Raw genomic sequence first — 20,226 nt, 5'->3', positions numbered from 1 at the left:
ACGCGATTTGCGGATGCGCATCCGTCATGCGATCCGCAAATCGCGCGAAAAAACGCCCGTCTGACTAAGGCCTTAGAGTAACAGAAATCTACAAAGGGGTTTATTTTTTAAAACTGGGTATTGTCATGCACAGATACACTAGGATAGAAGAATTGCTACTGTAAATGTTCAAACAGCGCATCAACAGTTTTGACCTTTGAATAATAAAAATAAAATACTTGCTATCACATTCTTTTCATCATGGGATAACTCTGTTGTAAATCTACATCCAAATATCCATTCATCTCAGAGATATATTGAATAACCAGTCTATGGTCGTCCCTTGTTAAAGTTGAAAGCAGTTACTTTAAGATATCACCTTCCAAATATCTCAATTCTCCTTGATTTGAAGACAAATTTCTTCCACTTATAAGAATATCTTCACATATAAGAAGGGCAATGCTCTTTATATTGCTATCCTTTAACTATGCTAATTTAATATGTACAGAACCCGATAATATATAGACTTATTCACAAACATATGATCCCAACAATTTCTCGAAAGTATGTAGAAGTGCTTAAAATATAATAGTTCCTTTAGCACATGATTCTTGAAAATGTTAATGTAGTATGTTCCATCTGCCCCTACCGATCCAATCGCTTTCTAACCGACAAACAGAACAAAAGGTTTGCAACGATTTAGCCAATATGCATGCACTCAAAACAAATGGTAGTCAGACTATTATGAAGAGCGGTAATAGCTAACACCGGCTTTTCTTAAAGCATTGTGGTTCACTGTCCCTTTCACTCATCAAATAAGCCTCTGCTGATGTATATTCTGAAGGAGGTTGTTGTTGGATGACCTTGCTATATTGAAATTTTTTATTACCTGCTGTTATTATATAGTTTTTGGCACTTTTTAAAAAATCTGTTGCCTAAATAAAGCCCTTTGATAGCCCAAAAAATAGGTTGTTGTTTGCCTATGAATAGTTTTTGCTTATAGATCAGTTTTCAATGGTGCCGACACTCTCCTGTAGTGGGTGGAGTCTTCCTCTCAGCTTTACTCTTCTCCTACTGGCTAAGGGAAGGCAACTTATTTTCTCTCTGATAGGTATTCATTTCAGCTGTGCCTTCTCAACTCTGTCTTCGACTGCTACCTCTCCTTTTTTTTTCTTATATTCCATCTTCTATGCATTACCAAACTGATTACTCCTGCTCCACATGCTGGGCTTTATGTGCCAATGAGGGGGTGGAGCTATAAAGAGAGGCCACTGGATCTGTCCTCTTTGAATCTGCTATACTATATAGAGATTGTGTAGGACAAACTCCTCCTTGTTGCTGGAACATTGTCAGATTGGCCAATTCCCACTCCAGTTGAGCTGAGTGGCCATCACTGGTATCTTCACTGCTCAACCTATATTAATTATTGTTTAAAAAACTTTTCTAAAGGCTATTACATATTTTACAAGAAAGACCTATATTTCATTAAAATAAAAATAATAGTCCAATATATTCCATTTTTGCACAACTTTTTTTCCTATCGTGGTGATAACTTCCTACACATTTTGATACCTAAGTAAGAGGGATGTAATACATGATAGGGTATTATAGGAGTATGTGGCAGATTTGTTGGTGAAATTGCTGCTGCAAATGTGAAATTTCAGAAAATCTGTAACCATATATCTGAATGAGGTTTACTCTACAAACTTGGCTTGGATGTTTGCAAACTCATTCATAGCTATGGAATGTAGTAGAAATTTCCATTACGAATCTTATGTACATGTGATGAAATAGTGGTTTCCCAGGCATGAGAAGAAAGGGTTACCCTGGCTACCGTTACAATATTTACAGAATTCAAGCAAATATTGGTGGCTTGGTTAGCCCAAATGGATTGTACAAAAAAAATGATTGTGTGCATTTCTTTGTATTAATAGTTGTCCCACAAAATAACATTAATTATAATTAATAGATAATTATCTATAGGTAGAATAGGTCTGTCCTCCATAAGTATCTAATCAAAGGTGGTCTAATTTCTGGAACAAAATTGGGGTCCCCGAGTTAATTAAGTTGCAGACATATAAATTAACATGCTGACATTCTGTTGGCCACTTACAAGTTATTTAGATTGTGAGCCCCGTAGGGGATGAGGACTGATATGAGTTATGAAAATATGTTTACATCACAGTGGAATATCTTGGTGCAATATAAACAAGAGAAATAATTAATAGTAACATTATAAGTTGCTGATGCTATGCTGCTCGCTAATTACAATTAAAGAACTAAGTAATTTAACCTTTTCCCGCTCCAGGGTGTAAGTTTACGTCCTGGCAGGGAGGTACTTCCCGCAACAGGGCGTAAACTTACGTCCAGGGAATAGTGCGAGATCAGAAGAGATCTCGCGCTATCTGGCAGCAGGAGCCGGCTGTCGGTGATAGCCAGCCTCCAGACGCAACAGCGGGAGTGCATCAGAGATGCGCCCCCTGCTGTCAACCCCTTCCATGGAGAAATCTATATAGATTGCGACATAGGAAGTGTTCACAGAGGGAGCGCTTCCCTAGAAAGGGAGCCTTTCCCTTAAAACGCAATAAAAGTGATCAAAAAAGCCATGTGTACCCCAAAATGGTACCAATAAAAACTACAACTCCTGTCGCACAAAATAAGCTCTCACAGAGCTCCATATATAGGAAAAAAGAAAGTTATAGGACTTTGAATGCAGCGATTTAGATTTTTTTTCCAAAAAAGGTTTTTTATTGCAGAAAAGTGGAAAAACCTAAAAAAATATAAGAATTTTGGTATCATTGTAATCATACCGGCCCACAGAAAAAATGGATTGTACCATTTATTCTGCATGATTAACTGGCAGAATTGATGCGTTTTCTCTCCCTGTTATCATAAAAAAAATAGTAAAAGTTTTAAAATATAGTCTATGTACCAAAAAATGCACCATCAAAAACTACAGTTCGTCTTGCAAAAAACAAGCCCTCAAACGGCCGCGTCGACGGGAAAGTTAAAAAGTTATGGCTTTTGAAAAATGGAGATTAAAATCCGCCAAAAATCGTTGCATCCTTAAGCCCAAAATAGGCCATGTCCTTAATTGGGTTAAAGGGAACTGTCACACTGAAAATGCAGTCCACTCCATAGACATCATGCTATAAAGCAGAAGGAGCTTAGCAGATTGACATATAGTTTTATGGGAAAAAGGGCAGTAGAACTTTATTTATTTAAATTCCAGCTCATTCTGAATTTAGAGGTCCAGTGGGTGGTCCTATCAGTGATTGACAGATATCTTTGTATAACTTCATATTGAAAACATGACCTGTTGGGTGTCCCTGAGGACTGGATTTTAGAAACACTGCCCTAGACAACCTTTCACTAGTAACAGTTCTAAACCACAAGGATAGTTATCTTAAACCCCTTCACAATCATTGATAATCATAAATGAAACGTAAACAGAGAATTATCCAATGTTGTATGGTAGTATTTGGGCATAGAATACTGCCCCAGAATTCTGCGGTGCCGTCTCAGGATATTAGTATTATGTGGGCACTGTATGGGGTCATAGGGGTGCTATATGGCAACATTATTTGGGTACTGCATGTTTCTACATGTTATATAATATATCTACATCTTAAAGTGTGTTTAGATGGAATGATTATCGTTCAAAAAATCACTGGATCATTCGATCGTTTCGTTTAATGTCTTAGCAGTCTATTGGCACTAAGAACTCTATGCATATTAGTTGTCTACTAGTTTTAGTTAAGGATATGTCTACTTTGTGTCTTGAGGATACTAATTTATTTTTCTTTGCATTTCTGCATTACGGAAGTCAAATCTTTTTTGCTTTTCCATCTGCATAGCCATATGAAAGCTTGTTTTTTGGGGATACGTTCTAGGACCTAATAAACTTTCAGGATTACCTGCCTCATACCCACCCCACACCTTTGTGACATATATGTACATCACAGAGGGGAAAAGTGTTAAACAAACATATACTTTCATCTATATTACCCAAATATGGCTTGACTTTAGCTTGAAGTATACCTAGCCTTTGAGAAGACTTTTCAGAATAAGCTGCCGTGTGTGTAAATAAGGAATGACATTACTTATGTCCATTATATGGCTTTTAGCCTGAAATTTTCTCCAGTTTTTCCTTTGTAGGCTACATCTCTGGTTTTCAATTCTCTCTGTAGCACACAGAGAAATAGCTGCAACCTACACAACTAGGTTATGGAACCATTATGTCAGTGTGCATGGACTCTAGCTCAAAAGACTTTATGCATTTATCATAAACTGTTCAATTGCGTGAACCAGAATGTATAAAAAAAACCTTTATTTTTGCAAGTTTTATCAATTTACTTTATGCGTTTTATAAAGAATCATTAAGTCATTTTTTGTGTTTTCAAAAGCCTAGATGACTTATTGAAGTGTGGAGTAACATTTGCAGCAAACATGGTGGTTGTAGACAAGGAAAGTACAATGAGTGCTGAAGAAGACTATATGGCAGATGCAAAGACAATAGTCAATGTGCAGACACTTTTCAGGTAGGTTTACTCTTTGGTCATTTGTACATTCTTTATATTTGACCACATTCTATTTGCTTTTATTGATTAGAAAATAATGTGTAAAATTTACTGGTTGACGAAAGACTTATTACCTTGTAGCTTTCCAAAATAGAGTTGCAGGAAAAACTATGTGAATCCTTTGGAATTATCTAGATCTCTGCATTAACTACATAGATAAGAATCAGAACACATTCTATAAGTCACAATTATAGACAAACAAAATCTAACTGAACTAATAACAGACAACTTTAGCATTCATGTCTTTTAATGAGCACATTGAGTAAAAATTAACAGTACAGGGATGAAAAGTTAGGGAACTCTTTATTTTAATAACCAGTAGATCATTTTTAGTAGCACTCATCTCCATCAAATACTTCCTGTATCTAACAATAAGATTTGCACACCGAGAAGGCCTTTTGAACCATTCTTCTCTGAAAATGTTTCGGTTCATCATTATTTCTAGGATGCCTTGCATATACAGCCCTGTTAAGAGCATCTTAATAGGGTTGAGGTCAGGACTCTGACTTGGCCATTTCTAAACATAAATCATATCTTTTAACCATTCTTTAGTCAGTTTACTGTTGCCTTAGGGTCATTACATTCTTGCATCACCCAATGTTTCACCAGGTGAAGCCTTAGTAGAAGAGAAGAGTTGTTAAGTTGTGCTCCTGGGACCTGTAGCTTTATGGGTTTCCAGGAGCACACTGCCACAAGTGTGGTATGTTTGAGCTGGCTGGGTGTGGAGTTCTTCTGCCAGCCAATCACCCTCAGTCTGCTGCACATAAATACCAGCCCTTCTGGCTAGAAGGTGCTGGTTTCCTCATTCATCTCCAAGTACCCTTGTGTTTGCGTTCATGCATGTTATTCTGTAGGTGTGAACAGTGATGTGTTGTGTGTGTCTGTGTAGGTGGCCAAACATGTGTGTGTCTGTGCAGTTGAACAGTCCTGTTCAGGGTGTATTAGTGTGAATAGCGACATGTTCTGTGTGTCTGTACAGGTGGCTGGACATGTTGTGTGAACAGTACTGTTCTGTGTGGTATGCATTTCCTTGTGTGTTGGTGTGAACTATGTCCTGTTGTGCTTGGATAATTTTCCATCTAGGGCTAGCCAGGTCCTTAGGTTCTAGTGTGGGGCCATCCTTATTGGGACGATAGCCCCACTTGCAGGCAGGATTCATCGGGTAATTGTTTGTTAGAGTAAGGAGCCATGAGACAATGAGGACCCTTGTCATGGGATCGTGGGCTTAAGTATATTGACCAAAATACGAACCAATACCTCATACGTACTGTAGCAATTCTATCTGTTTATGTGTACAGGTATGCTAGGTAAGTGTTTTGGATGTTTGCCAATCATTGTGTCATGTCTGCTCGTGAGTCACATTAATAATTCACTTTCTTTTGGTGTTTAGCAGGTAAGCAGTTGCATAATATTTCAGGTTTATAGATCTAGCACATCCTGCTTGACGAGACAAGAGTGGTCCATGTGCAGAGAACTTAAGGCTGAGTAATAGTTGTATGTAGGAATGGACTCATCTGAAGCAACTGCATGCCAACACAGCACAGCATGTAATTCAGCTGCTTCCACCTCTGTCTAGAGCTGTGAGGACCCTCTCCATTTATCATTCCAATTAAAGGAGAAAAGAAGGACTTGGCACTGCTGATAGGAATAGGCTTGCCAGGAGGTTCACAACAATAAGCTTATTGCAGCAATCAGGGCAATACATTGCCACACTGCATCAATGTCTTACTCAAGCCACTAGTTACAGAGTACACTTCTTTAGAAAAGGTCATGGACCCTTTGACACACTTTAGAATTCATTGTTCCCTCAATAATTGTATGACATCTATACTCAGATGTAGCAAAGCAGCCCCAAAGCATGATGCTCCCGCCACCATACTTCACAGTTGGAATTAGGTTTTTCTTTCTCCTCCAAACACAGTGTGTATTTGTGCTAAAAAGTTCCTCTTTTGTCTTATCTGTCCAAAGAAACATTTCCCAGAAAGAAAATGTTGTTAAACATCCAAGTAGTCTAGGGCAAACTTGAGATTGGCCAAAATGTTTTTTGGTGGTGTTTGTATCAAGGCTTGGTTCACTCTAACCAATCTTTCTTGAAAATTACAGATTTTTTAGGAACCAAGCTTTGTGTGTATTTATTTAATGGAGAAAGCACCTGTGAAACCCACACGTTCAATGTAATCATCTTAATTGAAAGACCTCTTGCCTGTTAGCACTTGGATAAGTCATTAACACAGAGGTTCACTTACTTTTTCACCATACTCAATCTGCTCAATAAAAGACATAGATAGTACTACTGTTTGTGTATTATTCCTTTAGTTAGTAGGTGTATGTCTATAATTGTGATGGAAATAACAACTAGATCACATTGTTTTATTAATAAATGTAGAAATCCAGGTAATTCCAAAGGGTTCACTTACTTGTTCTTGGATCGGTATGTCCATCACATGTTATTATTTTCCAGATAAAAGTCAAGTGTAGTATTTAATGTCACATGCCTGTTATACTCGTAAATCAGGGCAAATAAAAAAGCTATATTAGTATCTCAGAAGCATCTAAAAATGACATTAACAGACTTTTTTTTTACTTTAAAAATGCTTACATCTATAAGATATGTACTTTCCATTGGTGCTAATCCTGACTTGAATCTCTGCCTTAAAATAAGAAAGGATTATTTCCTTTCATAAAAGATAGAAAAGCTTTTTCCTATAAGTCACTGAGAAACTGAAAAAATGATGTGACTTCCAAATATGCATTTAATTTTAATAGTTTTTTAAATATTAAATTATTACATTTTGGGGACTTTTGGATATTTGGCACTATGCATAGAAGAGTATCTTTGCATTTCTAAGATACACAAATGAAACCTAATATTATTATTCAAAAAAAATTGCATTATTCCATTATACTTATATATTTTCTCATCTCAGGTACCTGCCACTTTACATTTATGGTCACCGGCATGCAGTTTTGCATTAAATCATAACTTTCTAAGAAATGTTTTAAATGCTCATATTTATATTTTAATATGATGCAAGCAGAACTCCAGCTGCACAGTATCTCCTAAAAATAAACAATTACCATGTGTAGAGGTTATACATGCCACATATGTCTATACACAATGCACACTGGTACTCACCTTACCCAATTCCTGCGCTGCATCCCGGCGGTTGTCCTGAGGAGAGAAGTTGAATTTTTTAAAGGGGTTCTGTCATAAGAAAAAAAATTCTACACTTACCTATTCTTCCCCAGGCAATCTTCTTACCAGATCTTCACTTCACCGATCTTCTCCTCACTCCTCCAGTCATGTCACCCCCAGCCAGTAAGATCCTCTTCTTCCTGTAACATTACGTACATTCTCGGCATTCTGCTTCCTGCAATCAGTGTACACTATATCAGTAGTGACGTAGCGTTCAATGCCTAGCAGGGAATGCTGAATTCTTGGCAGCCTGCTTCAGTACGCAGGTGCAGGCTATTGCCGTGACTGCGCATGCGAGGTGTCTCGCACAAGTGTTCATATACTAATCATATACTATATGAACACTAGCGTGGAGACCCTGCTCCTGCGTGCTAAAGCAGGCTGCTAAGGATTCGGCATTCCCTGCTAGGCAGGGAATGCTACGTCACTAGTGATGTAGCGTACATTGACCTGCAGGAAAGAGAATACCGAGAATGTGCACTACATAACAGGAAGAAGAGGATCCAGCCAGCTGGATTTATATTTTTTTTTTACAATTAATAAAACTTTATTGATCTTATTTTTACTTTTTTTTATTTTTACAGTCTATCTAGCCACCCCATGGGGACGACTTGAGTGGCAGTCTTCTAAGGCGGCCCTGGGGCCTATCAGAAGGCCCCTGGCTGCCATGACACCCGTACAGCTCCCTGTGATCTCAGAAGTGACAGCGGCATTTAAAAGGGTTAATAGCTGCGAACAGCCACGCGGCCGATTGCAGCTATTGCCCCCGGGTGTCAGCTGTAATGAGCAGTTCGACACTCCAGGATGTAAATGTACGTCCTGGAGTGGGAAGGGGTTAAGGAAGATATTCAAGCTCATCCCTAGATTCCACTTGAAGTACTCCATAAGCCTTGGAAAGATATTTTTTAGTAGGGGTTTTTGAGGTGGAAGGTGTTACTGTTAGGCTGCCTGTCCATGGGCCAGTTTGAATTGCGTTTCCCGTGGCGATAATCCGACGTGGGGAACACAGTTCAAGCTCGGAGAGCGCTTCCCCCCTGTCCACGAGCGGAGAATCATTGCGATTCTCCGCTCGCGGCTGGCACATTGCAGCATGCTGTGATTTGCCACGATTCTCCGCGGTCAGCCTATCTATCAGATAAGGCTGACCGCGGAGATCCATATGACAGCTCCTGCTCGCGGGCGGCAGAATACCGCTACGCTCATGGACAGGCAACCTATTCACTTCATCTGGTTCCAGTGCCTTCTCTCAGCAAACAGTTTCACTCCCTGCCAATGATCATGTTCAGTTGCTGGCCTGGGCCATGGCTCTAAAGAATGAATGAAAAAAAAAATGTTTCTAATAGAGAGATGTGTATGCAAAACCAGGTAAATCAACAATGATGTTTTTTTCGATTTCCCTTATCTATCTTCTTCATTAAGCTTTATTTTTGCATAGTATGTTTTGTGCCAGAAAAGTAGTAAATTCTATATGATTTCTTCTTTTTACTGTCAATCATTTTATTGGTCTCTCACCCAATAACTTGTTCTATCTTTGCTGCATTATAACAGTAATAATCCAGATTGATGCTGTTCGGATGAACAGCATTTTTATTATCACATAAAGTCTGCAGTTCAGTGCACTGAATAACTTGAAATATAGAACAACAAAACACAGATTATATTACTGCAATGTTTCGTTTAATTATCTCACTTCAAATTAGATTCCAAAACATTTCCATATTATGTATCCATGTTCATAATAGAATCCCTAAATAGATTACATTATTACTAGTCATGAGAGAATAGCTGAGGAATTTGCCTGAAAAGATAAATGATGGAGAGGATTAAATGAAATTTAACCGGATTCCCTTTAGTATGAAGCTGCTGCTAGTATACAAGTCCGAATGAAGCAGAGTTACCTTATTTACAGAGTGATTCAGAAGCCTCCAAATGTAGGGAAAATGTTCACATTACTCACAAAAAGATCTTGCATTAATTTATCTAGTAAAAAAGATTCCTTTAGTGCCCCACAGCTGCTTTTTTAAGCTGTGTGCTTAGGTTCAAATCTAATTAAAGACAACAGCTGCATGGAGTTTGTAAGTTCGTAGGGTGGATTCAGACGATGGTGTTTTTTTGCGTACAATTGTGTGCACAAATATGCGCACCTATTAGAACCATTGGTTCCCTATGGTGTGTTCACATGTCCGTGTTTTACAGGCGTGCAAACGCATGTACCTGCAAACCATAGGACATGCATGCACCATAGGTTCGTGGTGCATGTCAAGTGTTCAGTGACAAGGGGACTCCCCATGGGGAATAAAGAATGTGACAGCTGTGGCAGAAGATCGCGATGTTCTCCCATTGCTTTCAATGGGACAGGCACTTCTGCAGTCCCATTGAAAGCAATGGGCTGCCGGCAACCTCTGCAGGGATTTTCGGGGATGGGCTTTAAATATAAGCCCTTCCCTGGAAATCATCCCTAGAATGTGTTAAAAATAAAAAAATAAATAAATACTCACCTCTCCGCAGCTGCCGGGGGGTTAGGCACGTCCAGCTTGTCTTCTCCCTGCACTGCTCTGAATCTGATTTAAAATCCCCGCCTGCTGAAAGGGCTGTATCTGATTGGCTGAGTGCTCAGCCAATCACAGGCAGCACTCAGCCATTCATTGAACAGTGTTCAGTGACAAGGGAAATCCTCGGCCACAGCTGTCACATGTTAAGAACGTGCGTGACCGAAGCTCTATGCTTATTGCTTTCAATGGGGGCACTACTGCAGCTGGCCCCATTGAAAGCAATGGAATGCAGGCAACCCCCGCAGTGATTCTCGGGGAAGGGGTTGAAATATAAGCCCTTCCCTGAAAATTATCCCTAGCTGCTGTAAAAAATAAAAAAATATATATACATAACCTTCTGCCACTGTTGTGTCTCCGGTGTGTCTTGTTGCTGGCTTCCCTGACACTGTTCTGAAGCTCTTTCTCCTGCAGGGGATTTAAAAATTCCCGCCTCCTGAAAGAGCTGGGTCTGATTGGCTGAGTGCTCAGCCAATCACAGACAGCACTCAACTATTCATTGAATTGGCTTAGCGCTGCCTGTGATTGGTCACAGCACTCAGCCAATCACAGGCAGCGCTCAGCCATGCATTGAATTCATGGAAATGCCATGGAATATAGAGGGTTTGAGCAGTGTGTAAGATTGCAAAGTGGAGGCGGGGGGGGGGGGGGGTAAATTGTAGGAGGGAACTATTTGTCCAGGGCCTACTAGAGTTGGGAAGTAAGTGTCCTCTTCCATCACTTGTTGCCAGTGTTCGTTCTTTGGCCAGCTTGAGAGATTGTGATTTGGTTAAGTTTTGCTTGTGGGGAGATGTTGGGGATAAACCCCAAACTTTTTCTAGAGAATTGAAGAAATGCGTTCAGCCATTTTTTGAAATTACCACTTTTGTGGGAAAACCCCATTTATATGGGATTCTGTGCTTTCTTAAGGTTGGGATAACTGGTGGAATTTTTTCTGAGCTGAGATTATGGCTTGTGACAAAAAAGTGAATGCGAGCAATAACATCACGTGGGGTAGAATTTGGGAGATCTTTTGCTTTTGGTAGCCTGTAGACACAATCGATGGCTTGCTCTTGAGGTAATTATTCTAGGAGTAAGGTATGGATCAGGCTCTGTATGTATGAGGAATGTACCGTTTTATATTGTTTCTTCTATTTATGTCTTCTATGTTGGCTATTTTAGATTGTAAGGCATTAAGTTCCTCTTCTAGTGAGTTGTGGGTTGTGGAATATTCCTCCATTTTCCATTTTATGTTCTCCACCCCTTCATCAAAAGCATTAATGTTAGAATAGACTGTAGCTATTGCTTTGGCAATGTTCTTTGAGATGGAGCTACAAAAAATTAGCATGGCTTCCTTCAAAAAAACCTTGTCTACTTGATGCTAAATATTTTCTAAGAAACTTGTCATGTAATCCTTTTCTGTGCCAGCTAGCAATCCAAGATTTCAGAGTTCCATTCTGATAATCTTGTTTTGTTTGCAGCGCTTTAGGCAGCTTCTGCTTGCTCACTCCAATCAGTGTCCATTCTTTACTTTCGTGGGTGTAATCTGCCAAGGCCTGTTTTTGTTTTTCTACCAGGTACTTCATTTTTTTTTTATTTTCACAATAATTTTTAATTGTGTTTTTTTCTTTTTTTTACCAAACACAAAATTGCTTTTTTAACACCCTCCCCACCCTCTCGTATTCCCAACAGTTAAATCAACATGTATCACCATATACATCAAACATACTGGACAATGATTATTTGTCGATACAACCTAAAAAGTTCTATCAAATACATAAATGTAGTGATCCTTATAACATATTTATCATATTATTGCATTTGTACCCCTATCACCGCCCAGTGCAACAGAACAGATACCCAACTGTCATTCCTAGGCTGAGACAGCAGCATAATCTAGTTGTTAACCATTAGTCTTCAATTTGCCACTTCAAGCGTACTCATTTCCCCCCACATCTTGTCATATTTGTGGCCAGCATTTCTTTTGAGATGTATCTCTTTTTCCCAGGGTAAAAGACAATTAGCTTTAGTTTTAAATTCTCCCACTGTGGGGGCATTACATCCAAACAATGTTGGGCTATCAGTTTTCTTGCTACACAGAGTAACCTCACCACTGTTATTTGCTCTTGCTCCTCTATCGGCAGATCACTCACATAACCGAGTACGCATACTATTGGGAAAAGATCCAGATTAACTTTAAATACAGTATTGATTAATGAGTGTACACTAGAGATGAGCGAGCACCAAAATGCTCGGGTGCTCGTTACTCGAGTCGAACTTTCAGTGATGCTCGAGAGTTCGTTTCGAGTAACGAACCCCATTGAAGTCAATGGGTGACTCGAGCATTTTTGTATATCGCCGATGCTCGCTAAGGTTTTCATTTGTGAAAATCTGCAAAACACAAGAAAGTGATGGAAACGACACAGAAACGAATAGGGCAGGCGAGGAGCTACATTTTGGGCTGTATCTCAAGTTCCCAGGTCCCACTATTAAGCCACAATAGCGGCAAGAGTGAGACCCCCCCCCTCCCCCCCCCCCCGCACTGTCAGCATAACGATCGTTCTCCTCTTCCACAGCTGTAACAGCTGTGGCAGAGAAGAACGATGTTAGCCCATTGAATTCAATGGAGCCGTCAATACAGCCGACTCCATTGAAAGCAATGGGCTGCCGGCGATCGCGGGATGAATTGTCGGAAAGGGGTTAAATATATAAGCCCTTCCCTGCAATTCATCCAGAAATGTGTAAAAATAAAATATATATATATATACTTACCTGGTCCCGGCAGAGCGATGTTAGCCCATTGAATTCAATGGAGCCGTCAATACAGCCGACTCCATTGAAAGCAATGGGCTGCCGGCGATCGCGGGATGAATTGTCGGAAAGGGGTTAAATATATAAGCCCTTCCCTGCAATTCATCCAGAAATGTGTAAAAATAAAAAATATATATATATACTCACCTGGTGCCGGCAGACGGAGTTCAGCGCGGCAGACTGCAGTTCTCCTGAACTGCTCTGAACAGCTGTGAGTAGTATTCAGCAGCCGGGGATTTAAAATCCCCGCCTGCTGAATAAGATGCCTCTGATTGGTCACAGCCTGACCAATCAGAGGCAGATTCCACTCACACACCCATTCATGAATTTATGAATGGGTGAGTGAGTGCTGCCTCTCATTTGATTGGTCCCGCAGAGCCAATCAGAGGCAGCCCTCACTCACCCATTCATGAATTCATGAATGGGTGTGAGTGAGGGCTGGCCTCTGATTGGTCAGGCTGTGACCAATCAGAGGCATCTTATTCAGCAGGCGGGGATTTTAAATCCCCGGCTGCTGAATACTACTAACAGCTGTTCAGAGCAGTTCAGGAGAACTGCAGCCTGCCGCGCTGAACTCCGTCTGCCGGCACCAGGTGAGTATATATATATTTTTTATTTTTACACATTTCTGGATGAATTGCAGGGAAGGGCTTATATATTTAACCCTTTCCCGACAATTCATCCCGCGATCGCCGGCAGCCCATTGCTTTCAATGGAGTTGGCTGTATTGCGGCTCCATTGAATTCAATGGGCTAACATCGTTCTGCCGGGACAAGGTAAGTATATATATATTTTTTATTTTTACACATTTCTAGATGAATTGCAGGGAAGGGCTTATATATTTAAGTCCTTCCCGACAATTCATCCCGCGTACGCAGGCAGCCCATTGCTTTCAATGGAGTCGGCTGTATTGCCGGCTCCATTGAATTCAATGGTCAGTGCTCATTTAATCGAGACGAGTATCGCGTGGTGCTCGTCTCGAGTAACGAGCATCTCGAGCACCCTAATACTCGAACGAGCATCAAGCTCGGACGAGTATGCTCGCTCATCTCTAGTGTACACCTATCCAATATCTGTTCAGTTTTGGACATCTCCACATCATGTGTATTAACCCCACCCTTTGGATCTTACAACGCATAGATAGCGGGTGATTCCTTACTTCTATGTCATGCAAGAATGCTGAAGTGTGATATACTCCATGTAGTACATATAGCTGTGACAGCCTATGTGACTCACTCAAGAAACGCAGAGGTTTATAAGCAGCAGAGGAGTAAGTAGCCTCTCAGTGTTGTAACCCCCTAGGACAAGGAGGAAAAATACTGCAAACGCCACAATAGGATTAGGACCTAGATCCTGACATCATCCAGGAGTAGTATATAAAGTCCATGGCAGCATACGGTGTATATAAAGGTATCAATTTTATTCCTCCATATAATAAAACTTGTGACGTTTCGACCAAAAACTGATAAAGACCAGTTTTTGGTCAAAACATCATATACTGCCATGGACTTTATATACTACTTACTCAGTGACAGTTTAAGGGTCATACTCAGAATGTCCTCTCACTGTGAATTCTCGATTTCTAGGCAGATAAAGTCTGTGAACATAACCACACAGATGTAAACGATAGTGAATGGTCATCAGTTTTTTTCTTTTATAATCCAAAGCATCCAGCTCAGCTTGAGTCCAGTTGATGATAGCAGCAGTGTCTCTGATAATGGGTGTAGCTCAGATGTTAATGACTTTTTAATGGTATTCCTGCCATTCAACTTTATCTTAAAGGGGTTGTCCCCCCCCCCCCCCCCCATTCGGCGCGAGACAACCCCTATGCAGGGGTTAAAAAAGAACACCGGACAGCGCTTACCTGAATCCCCGCGCTCCGGTGACTTCTTACTTACCTGCTGAAGATGGCCGCCGGCATCTTCTCCCTCGGTGGACCGCAGGGCTTCTGTGCGGTCCATTGCCGATTCCAGCCTCCTGATTGGCTGGAATCGGCACGTGACGGGGCAGAGCTACACGGAGCTACACGGAGCCCCATTGAGAAAAGGAGAAGACCCGGACTGTGCAAGCGCGTCTAATTTGGCCATTAGACGGCGAAAATTAGACGGCAACCATGGAGACGAGGACGCTAGCAACGGAACAGGTAAGTGAATAACTTTTGATAACTTCTGTATGGCTCATAATTAATGCACAATGTACATTACAAAGTGCATTAATATGGCCATACAGAAGTGTATAACCCCACTTGCTGCCGCGAGACAACCCCTTTAAGTATTTTCCTCGCTCTTTGGATATATTCCTTACAGATCACATTTTTCACTTGCCCATGCTTGGTCATGGTCCATGGTAATGTCCAGTTCTTGACTTTCTCCGCACATTTTTGCAGTATTTCTGTTGTTACTTCCAGTTCCTCCATTTGATTTTCCAAAACATTTTCTGAAAGTCTTTAATCCATCCAGTATTTTTCTTAGAATCTTTTTTTTTATTTCCCCATAGTATCTTACAGCACAGGGTTGTTCCAATCTTGTGTGGATTTTCTATTATTTTTTGTTTGTTACTTGATTCAGGATTTCATAGAATCACCTTTGATCTGATGGAAACAATTAGTTTTGTATGTACTGGATGACTTGAGCATCACACCTGGCTGTAGCTATGATTTGTTTCCCGATTTCCAACTACTATTAATAATAGTAGTAGTAATAATAATAATCTCATAGCACATTTCTGCTTTTCTTTCTGAGGGCAGCGTGGAGTAGTTTGAAGCACACTGATTGCAGCCCTGTGATTTTTTTCTGTGGAATACCTCCTTCTCCAACACCTTATTAGTTGTAGCGCACTGGCAGCACTATGAACTCGGGGTCCTAGCAATTCAAAAGTGCAGACTCTCCCTGCCCTCCCAACACAAATTGCCAGCTTTCTCTTTTTTGTATAGTAATAGGGATAAAGGTCAATCTACGGGTGGTAAGCTGTGGAAGCTTGAAGCTGATGTATATGCTGGACTTAAAAAAAAATCATAATGCTGGAAATTCACTGTGACTAAAATGGTTAGTTTAGCCAAGATACATTTTTCCACAGAAAAAGCTCAAGGCTTCATTCATGGCACTCAGAGTGGGTAGCCACATATGAAAACCATTGAAAAGCATATAGATAAGTGATTATGGCAGTAGATGGGGAGGAAGAGTTGTGCCAGAGTAGTAGACTGATTTGGGGCTGGTGGCATTTGGTTAGATTACTAAGTCAGGATGGACTGAAGTACAGGACAGAGTCAGAAGTAGGCTGAGCTGTTAATAAGTTGATATTATCTTATTAGTATAGGGAACACAAAATACCCTATTATTCAAGCACAAGAGGGATATCCTGAGCCAAAATGTTTTGGAAGTGTTTCATCTTCTTGCAACTTTCTTTTAAATGCAAGGAAACCAGAACCAGTGGATCTCATTTAGAAGAACATCCTGGAAGCCATGTTCACATGGTGGAATGTGAGGCAAATTTAAAATGCAATCTGCAATAAATGCACAGCAAATTCTGCATCCCATTTGAATGGGAATGCGTGTATGAATTTCAAATTCATGTCACATGAGAAAAGGAAAGTCACATGGGACAATAATAAGCCTTATTGAAAGAGGCTAATCTGCCTGTAGATCCACAGCAGCCATAATGCAAATCAGCTGCAGAAACTTATGCTTAAATAAACTCATGCCATTATTAGGTTCGTCATGCCATGAATGTTTATTGAAAACAGGCACAGCTTATTACTGTGTGAACATACCTGGAGTGAGGAGCTGGGGGTGAAGTAGGAGAAAACATGAGCCGAGGCAATTACAGTATTATCTACAGGAACAAAAAAGTGCAGTGCTCCATACGTAGTGACCGAGAGTGGGCACTGCAGCAATTTCCTGGTCATTCATGTAATCAAGAGTGTACAAGACTGTGATAGATGCAAAGAGTGTGTTTGCTGCCCCTAGGGACCCACCCAGGCTAGGACGCATACACATGTCACCAGTAACGGGACAACTGGACAGAATAGGAAAACACATGGAGCCATAATCACACCATACAGCAGCCAATACACAAACACTAGTAGCAGATGTTAATGCTATAAAAGCCAGGTATTTATTGACATTTTGGCCAAAATATGGAATTAGTGGGCCACATAACGGCTCCCGGCAATACCGCTAGACCCTACACTAACCAGAAGTCCAACAACATAACCAAACAAAACCCAAAACACAAACCTTTCTTGCAGCCACCACACATAGAACCTGCTCACATCACACAGAGAGAGAGAATGAGAACAGAGAAAGCTGACCATATGCACACCTGGAAAGACAGCTCTATGTGTACTGACCTGGAGTGATTGGCTGACTGGAGACACACACACACACAGCCAGCACAATCACCTGCAGGAAATCTCCAGAGACAGATGTAACACTTAGGGCGCGGTCACACGAGCGTAGGCGTATTTACGTTCGCACGTGCGCAGCGTTTAATCGCCGGAAAGAACGTTTTTCGGCAATCATGACCAGAGCTAGAAAGCGTATTATCGTTTGTTCCTACTTTGCAAACTATCTTTTCGGCCATCGAATATGCGTTGGCGCGTATTTCGGTCGCGTATGTTCCGTCTTTTTTTCGGGTTGCCGTTTTTACGCGCCGTAAAATCGCCCGTGCGAACGAATACATTGGAAACCAATGCCTCAGATGGTCACGTTTATACGATTGGGCGCAAAAACGCGCCGTTTATGCGCTCGTGTGAACGCACCCTTATATTCATGTATCCTAATTACTGCCAATAAAAGAAATGGGTGACTTGTGGATGCCAGAAGGGTTTTGGAGAGGCTACTTGAGACATTGAGTCTACCTGGAACCTACATGTCCTTCATTTCTTTTATTGGCAGTAGTAGTCTCCACAGTTACATTAATGAGGCAATTAAAGGTCAGCAAAACCACACAGCAGCTTTGTCATACATGAAAAAAAATCTATATGACAACAAATGAAATGTAAAAGTGGCTGTATTGTGCTACAATAACGTATGCAGTGTTTTGACATGTTGATATCACAGAAAACAATTGTCCCTATGTATGTCTTGTACAGAATATTGCATTTTTGGCATAAAAAAACAAGCCATAATCAAAGCTTTAGAGAAGTACAATCATAATGTACATCCTAATGTGCAGCCATTTAGTTAGATGACGTACACGGGCATCTGTTGAGTCAGATGAAATCATAAAATGAATGGTTTATTTCAACGAGCACTTACAGATCCAGTATGAGACTCATTTTAGCTATAGCACAGATTTTGTAAACTGATTATTATACACGTTATGGTAAATTGGTGCTATCATACCTGCTGTGCACATCGCTTCATTCTCCATTACTTGCCAATATCTATTTCCAGCAGTGTCACAACTGACAAGTAGAACGTTACATCTAAAATAATTTAATTTTGTATTTATTTCAGCAGTTGTTGACAATCCATCCTCAAGTCCTTCATGACCCCAGAGACCGCAAGTTTCTAGTTGACCTCACAGTTACAGTTCCAATCTTTATTCATTCCGAGTATTGTAAAATATCACCAGATAGTAAAGTGAAACAGCTGTCGGTATCATGGAAACATGGGTCACCAAAGTTTTAGAAACATCAAATCCACTTAGTCCCTCATCTACTAACACAAGCAATGATTTCAGCTCTGTTCTCCTACCAGCAAAGTTCTTCACACCTTATTATTTCAGAGTGTGAAAGTTTTAAGGAGATGAAAGGCACTGAACTGAGAATCCACTGGGAATGATAAAAATGGTTTTGAAGCAGAATACAAGTAAAGATCCCTTCCTGCTGTGTCTATTAGAGAACCTTTGAAAGTAAAACAAGAGTTTGAAAGTTGTTTTTATCTAAACAGTTATTTGAAACAGCAAAACAAACAAAATTACTTGATCACAGGAACTTATCTGGCTATACAGTAGAAGTTTATGCTATCAATAGGCTGCATCTCAGTGAGTAAATATCCCCTGTAGTAAATTAAACTAGATGATGTTTTACAAGCTAAAGCACTTTTCAGATTCAATATCTTGCTAATGTTAAAGGTCATGTAGTACAAGGTTTGGAGAATAATAGGACATGGCAGAACTGCTTAAATAAATTCAATCATTTGTATTATTCACACGCATATAAGAATACCGCAGAACATGAATGGACATTCTTTTTTTCAATATAACCCATCTCAGCAGTGAATTGACCAATATAAGCCTGGCTTCAGGTATCCCCGGTGATCAACTGATATTGCCATGGAAAATTATGGCTGGTCATATATTTCTGTGGCTTTATAATACATCAACAGGCTATTGTAGGTCTACCAGGGAGAGATTTGTTTTGTTTTGTTATCAGCTTACCACCCTGGCCACTGGGGGGAGGCAGGTGTTTATGATTCGGCATAATGTCTCTATGATATTGGCATGGCTTATTGCAGAAAGGACTTGGCATGGTGAAATAACTCTTTTATTTTGTGAGTGAGAGCAGATGATTTTAGCCAAGAAGTAAATATATCTATAACCCTCTAGTTTCTGCCACTAGGTATATATATTTAATGAACAATGAAGACCACTTACTATACTAAATTTCTGTGCCCACTGACATCATGGTTTTGTTGAAACCGATTACATTTGATACAAATGGGCAGAATAGTTTATTCTGCTGCTCTATTCTGCTCAGAGCAGAAAGGAGCAGAAACCTGATAGACCCATTATAAGTCAATAGAATCAGATTTGTTACCAAATAGTTTAACCACTTAGTGACCGGCCCATAGTGTTTTTACGTCCTGGCCTGCTGGGCTTTAATCCCAGAGGACGTTAAAACATGCATCCTCTGGGGATTAAAACCCTGCAGGCTCTGAACATGGCAGTTCCATGCTGTCGGTTACCGGAGGTAACCCCCGGCATACTGGTCCTGCAGGACATGACGCCAGCATCTGCGCATGCGCGCTAGACGGCTTTATGTCACACGCAGAGAGCCAGAGGACCCAGGAAGTTTAAAAATTCCCTAGTATGAGTAGCCGAGAGCAGGGAGCTGTCACTGGGAGCCACTGTATGCGGTTCCCGGTCATATGATCGCTGCTATCCATTGGAAAACAGCGATACTGTA

The 20,226-nt window shown here is 40.5% G+C and overlaps 1 protein-coding gene across 3 annotated transcripts in view; it reads left to right on the top strand.

Moving 5' to 3' along the window:
• Positions 1 to 20,226, top strand: part of LOC136619984 (potassium channel subfamily T member 2) — a 591,696-nt gene that overhangs the window by 454,307 nt on the left and 117,163 nt on the right. For all 3 annotated transcript variants that reach the window (XM_066594713.1, XM_066594712.1, XM_066594711.1), the window contains one exon: positions 4,386 to 4,520. In XM_066594713.1, the coding sequence (XP_066450810.1) occupies positions 4,386 to 4,520 (135 nt within the window). The remainder of the gene's footprint in view (positions 1 to 4,385; positions 4,521 to 20,226) is intronic.

Source organism: Eleutherodactylus coqui, chromosome 3 (genome assembly GCF_035609145.1).
Source record: "Eleutherodactylus coqui strain aEleCoq1 chromosome 3, aEleCoq1.hap1, whole genome shotgun sequence".
Taxonomy (NCBI): Eukaryota; Metazoa; Chordata; class Amphibia; order Anura; family Eleutherodactylidae; genus Eleutherodactylus; species Eleutherodactylus coqui.
This window is presented reverse-complemented; position numbering and strand designations above follow the sequence as displayed.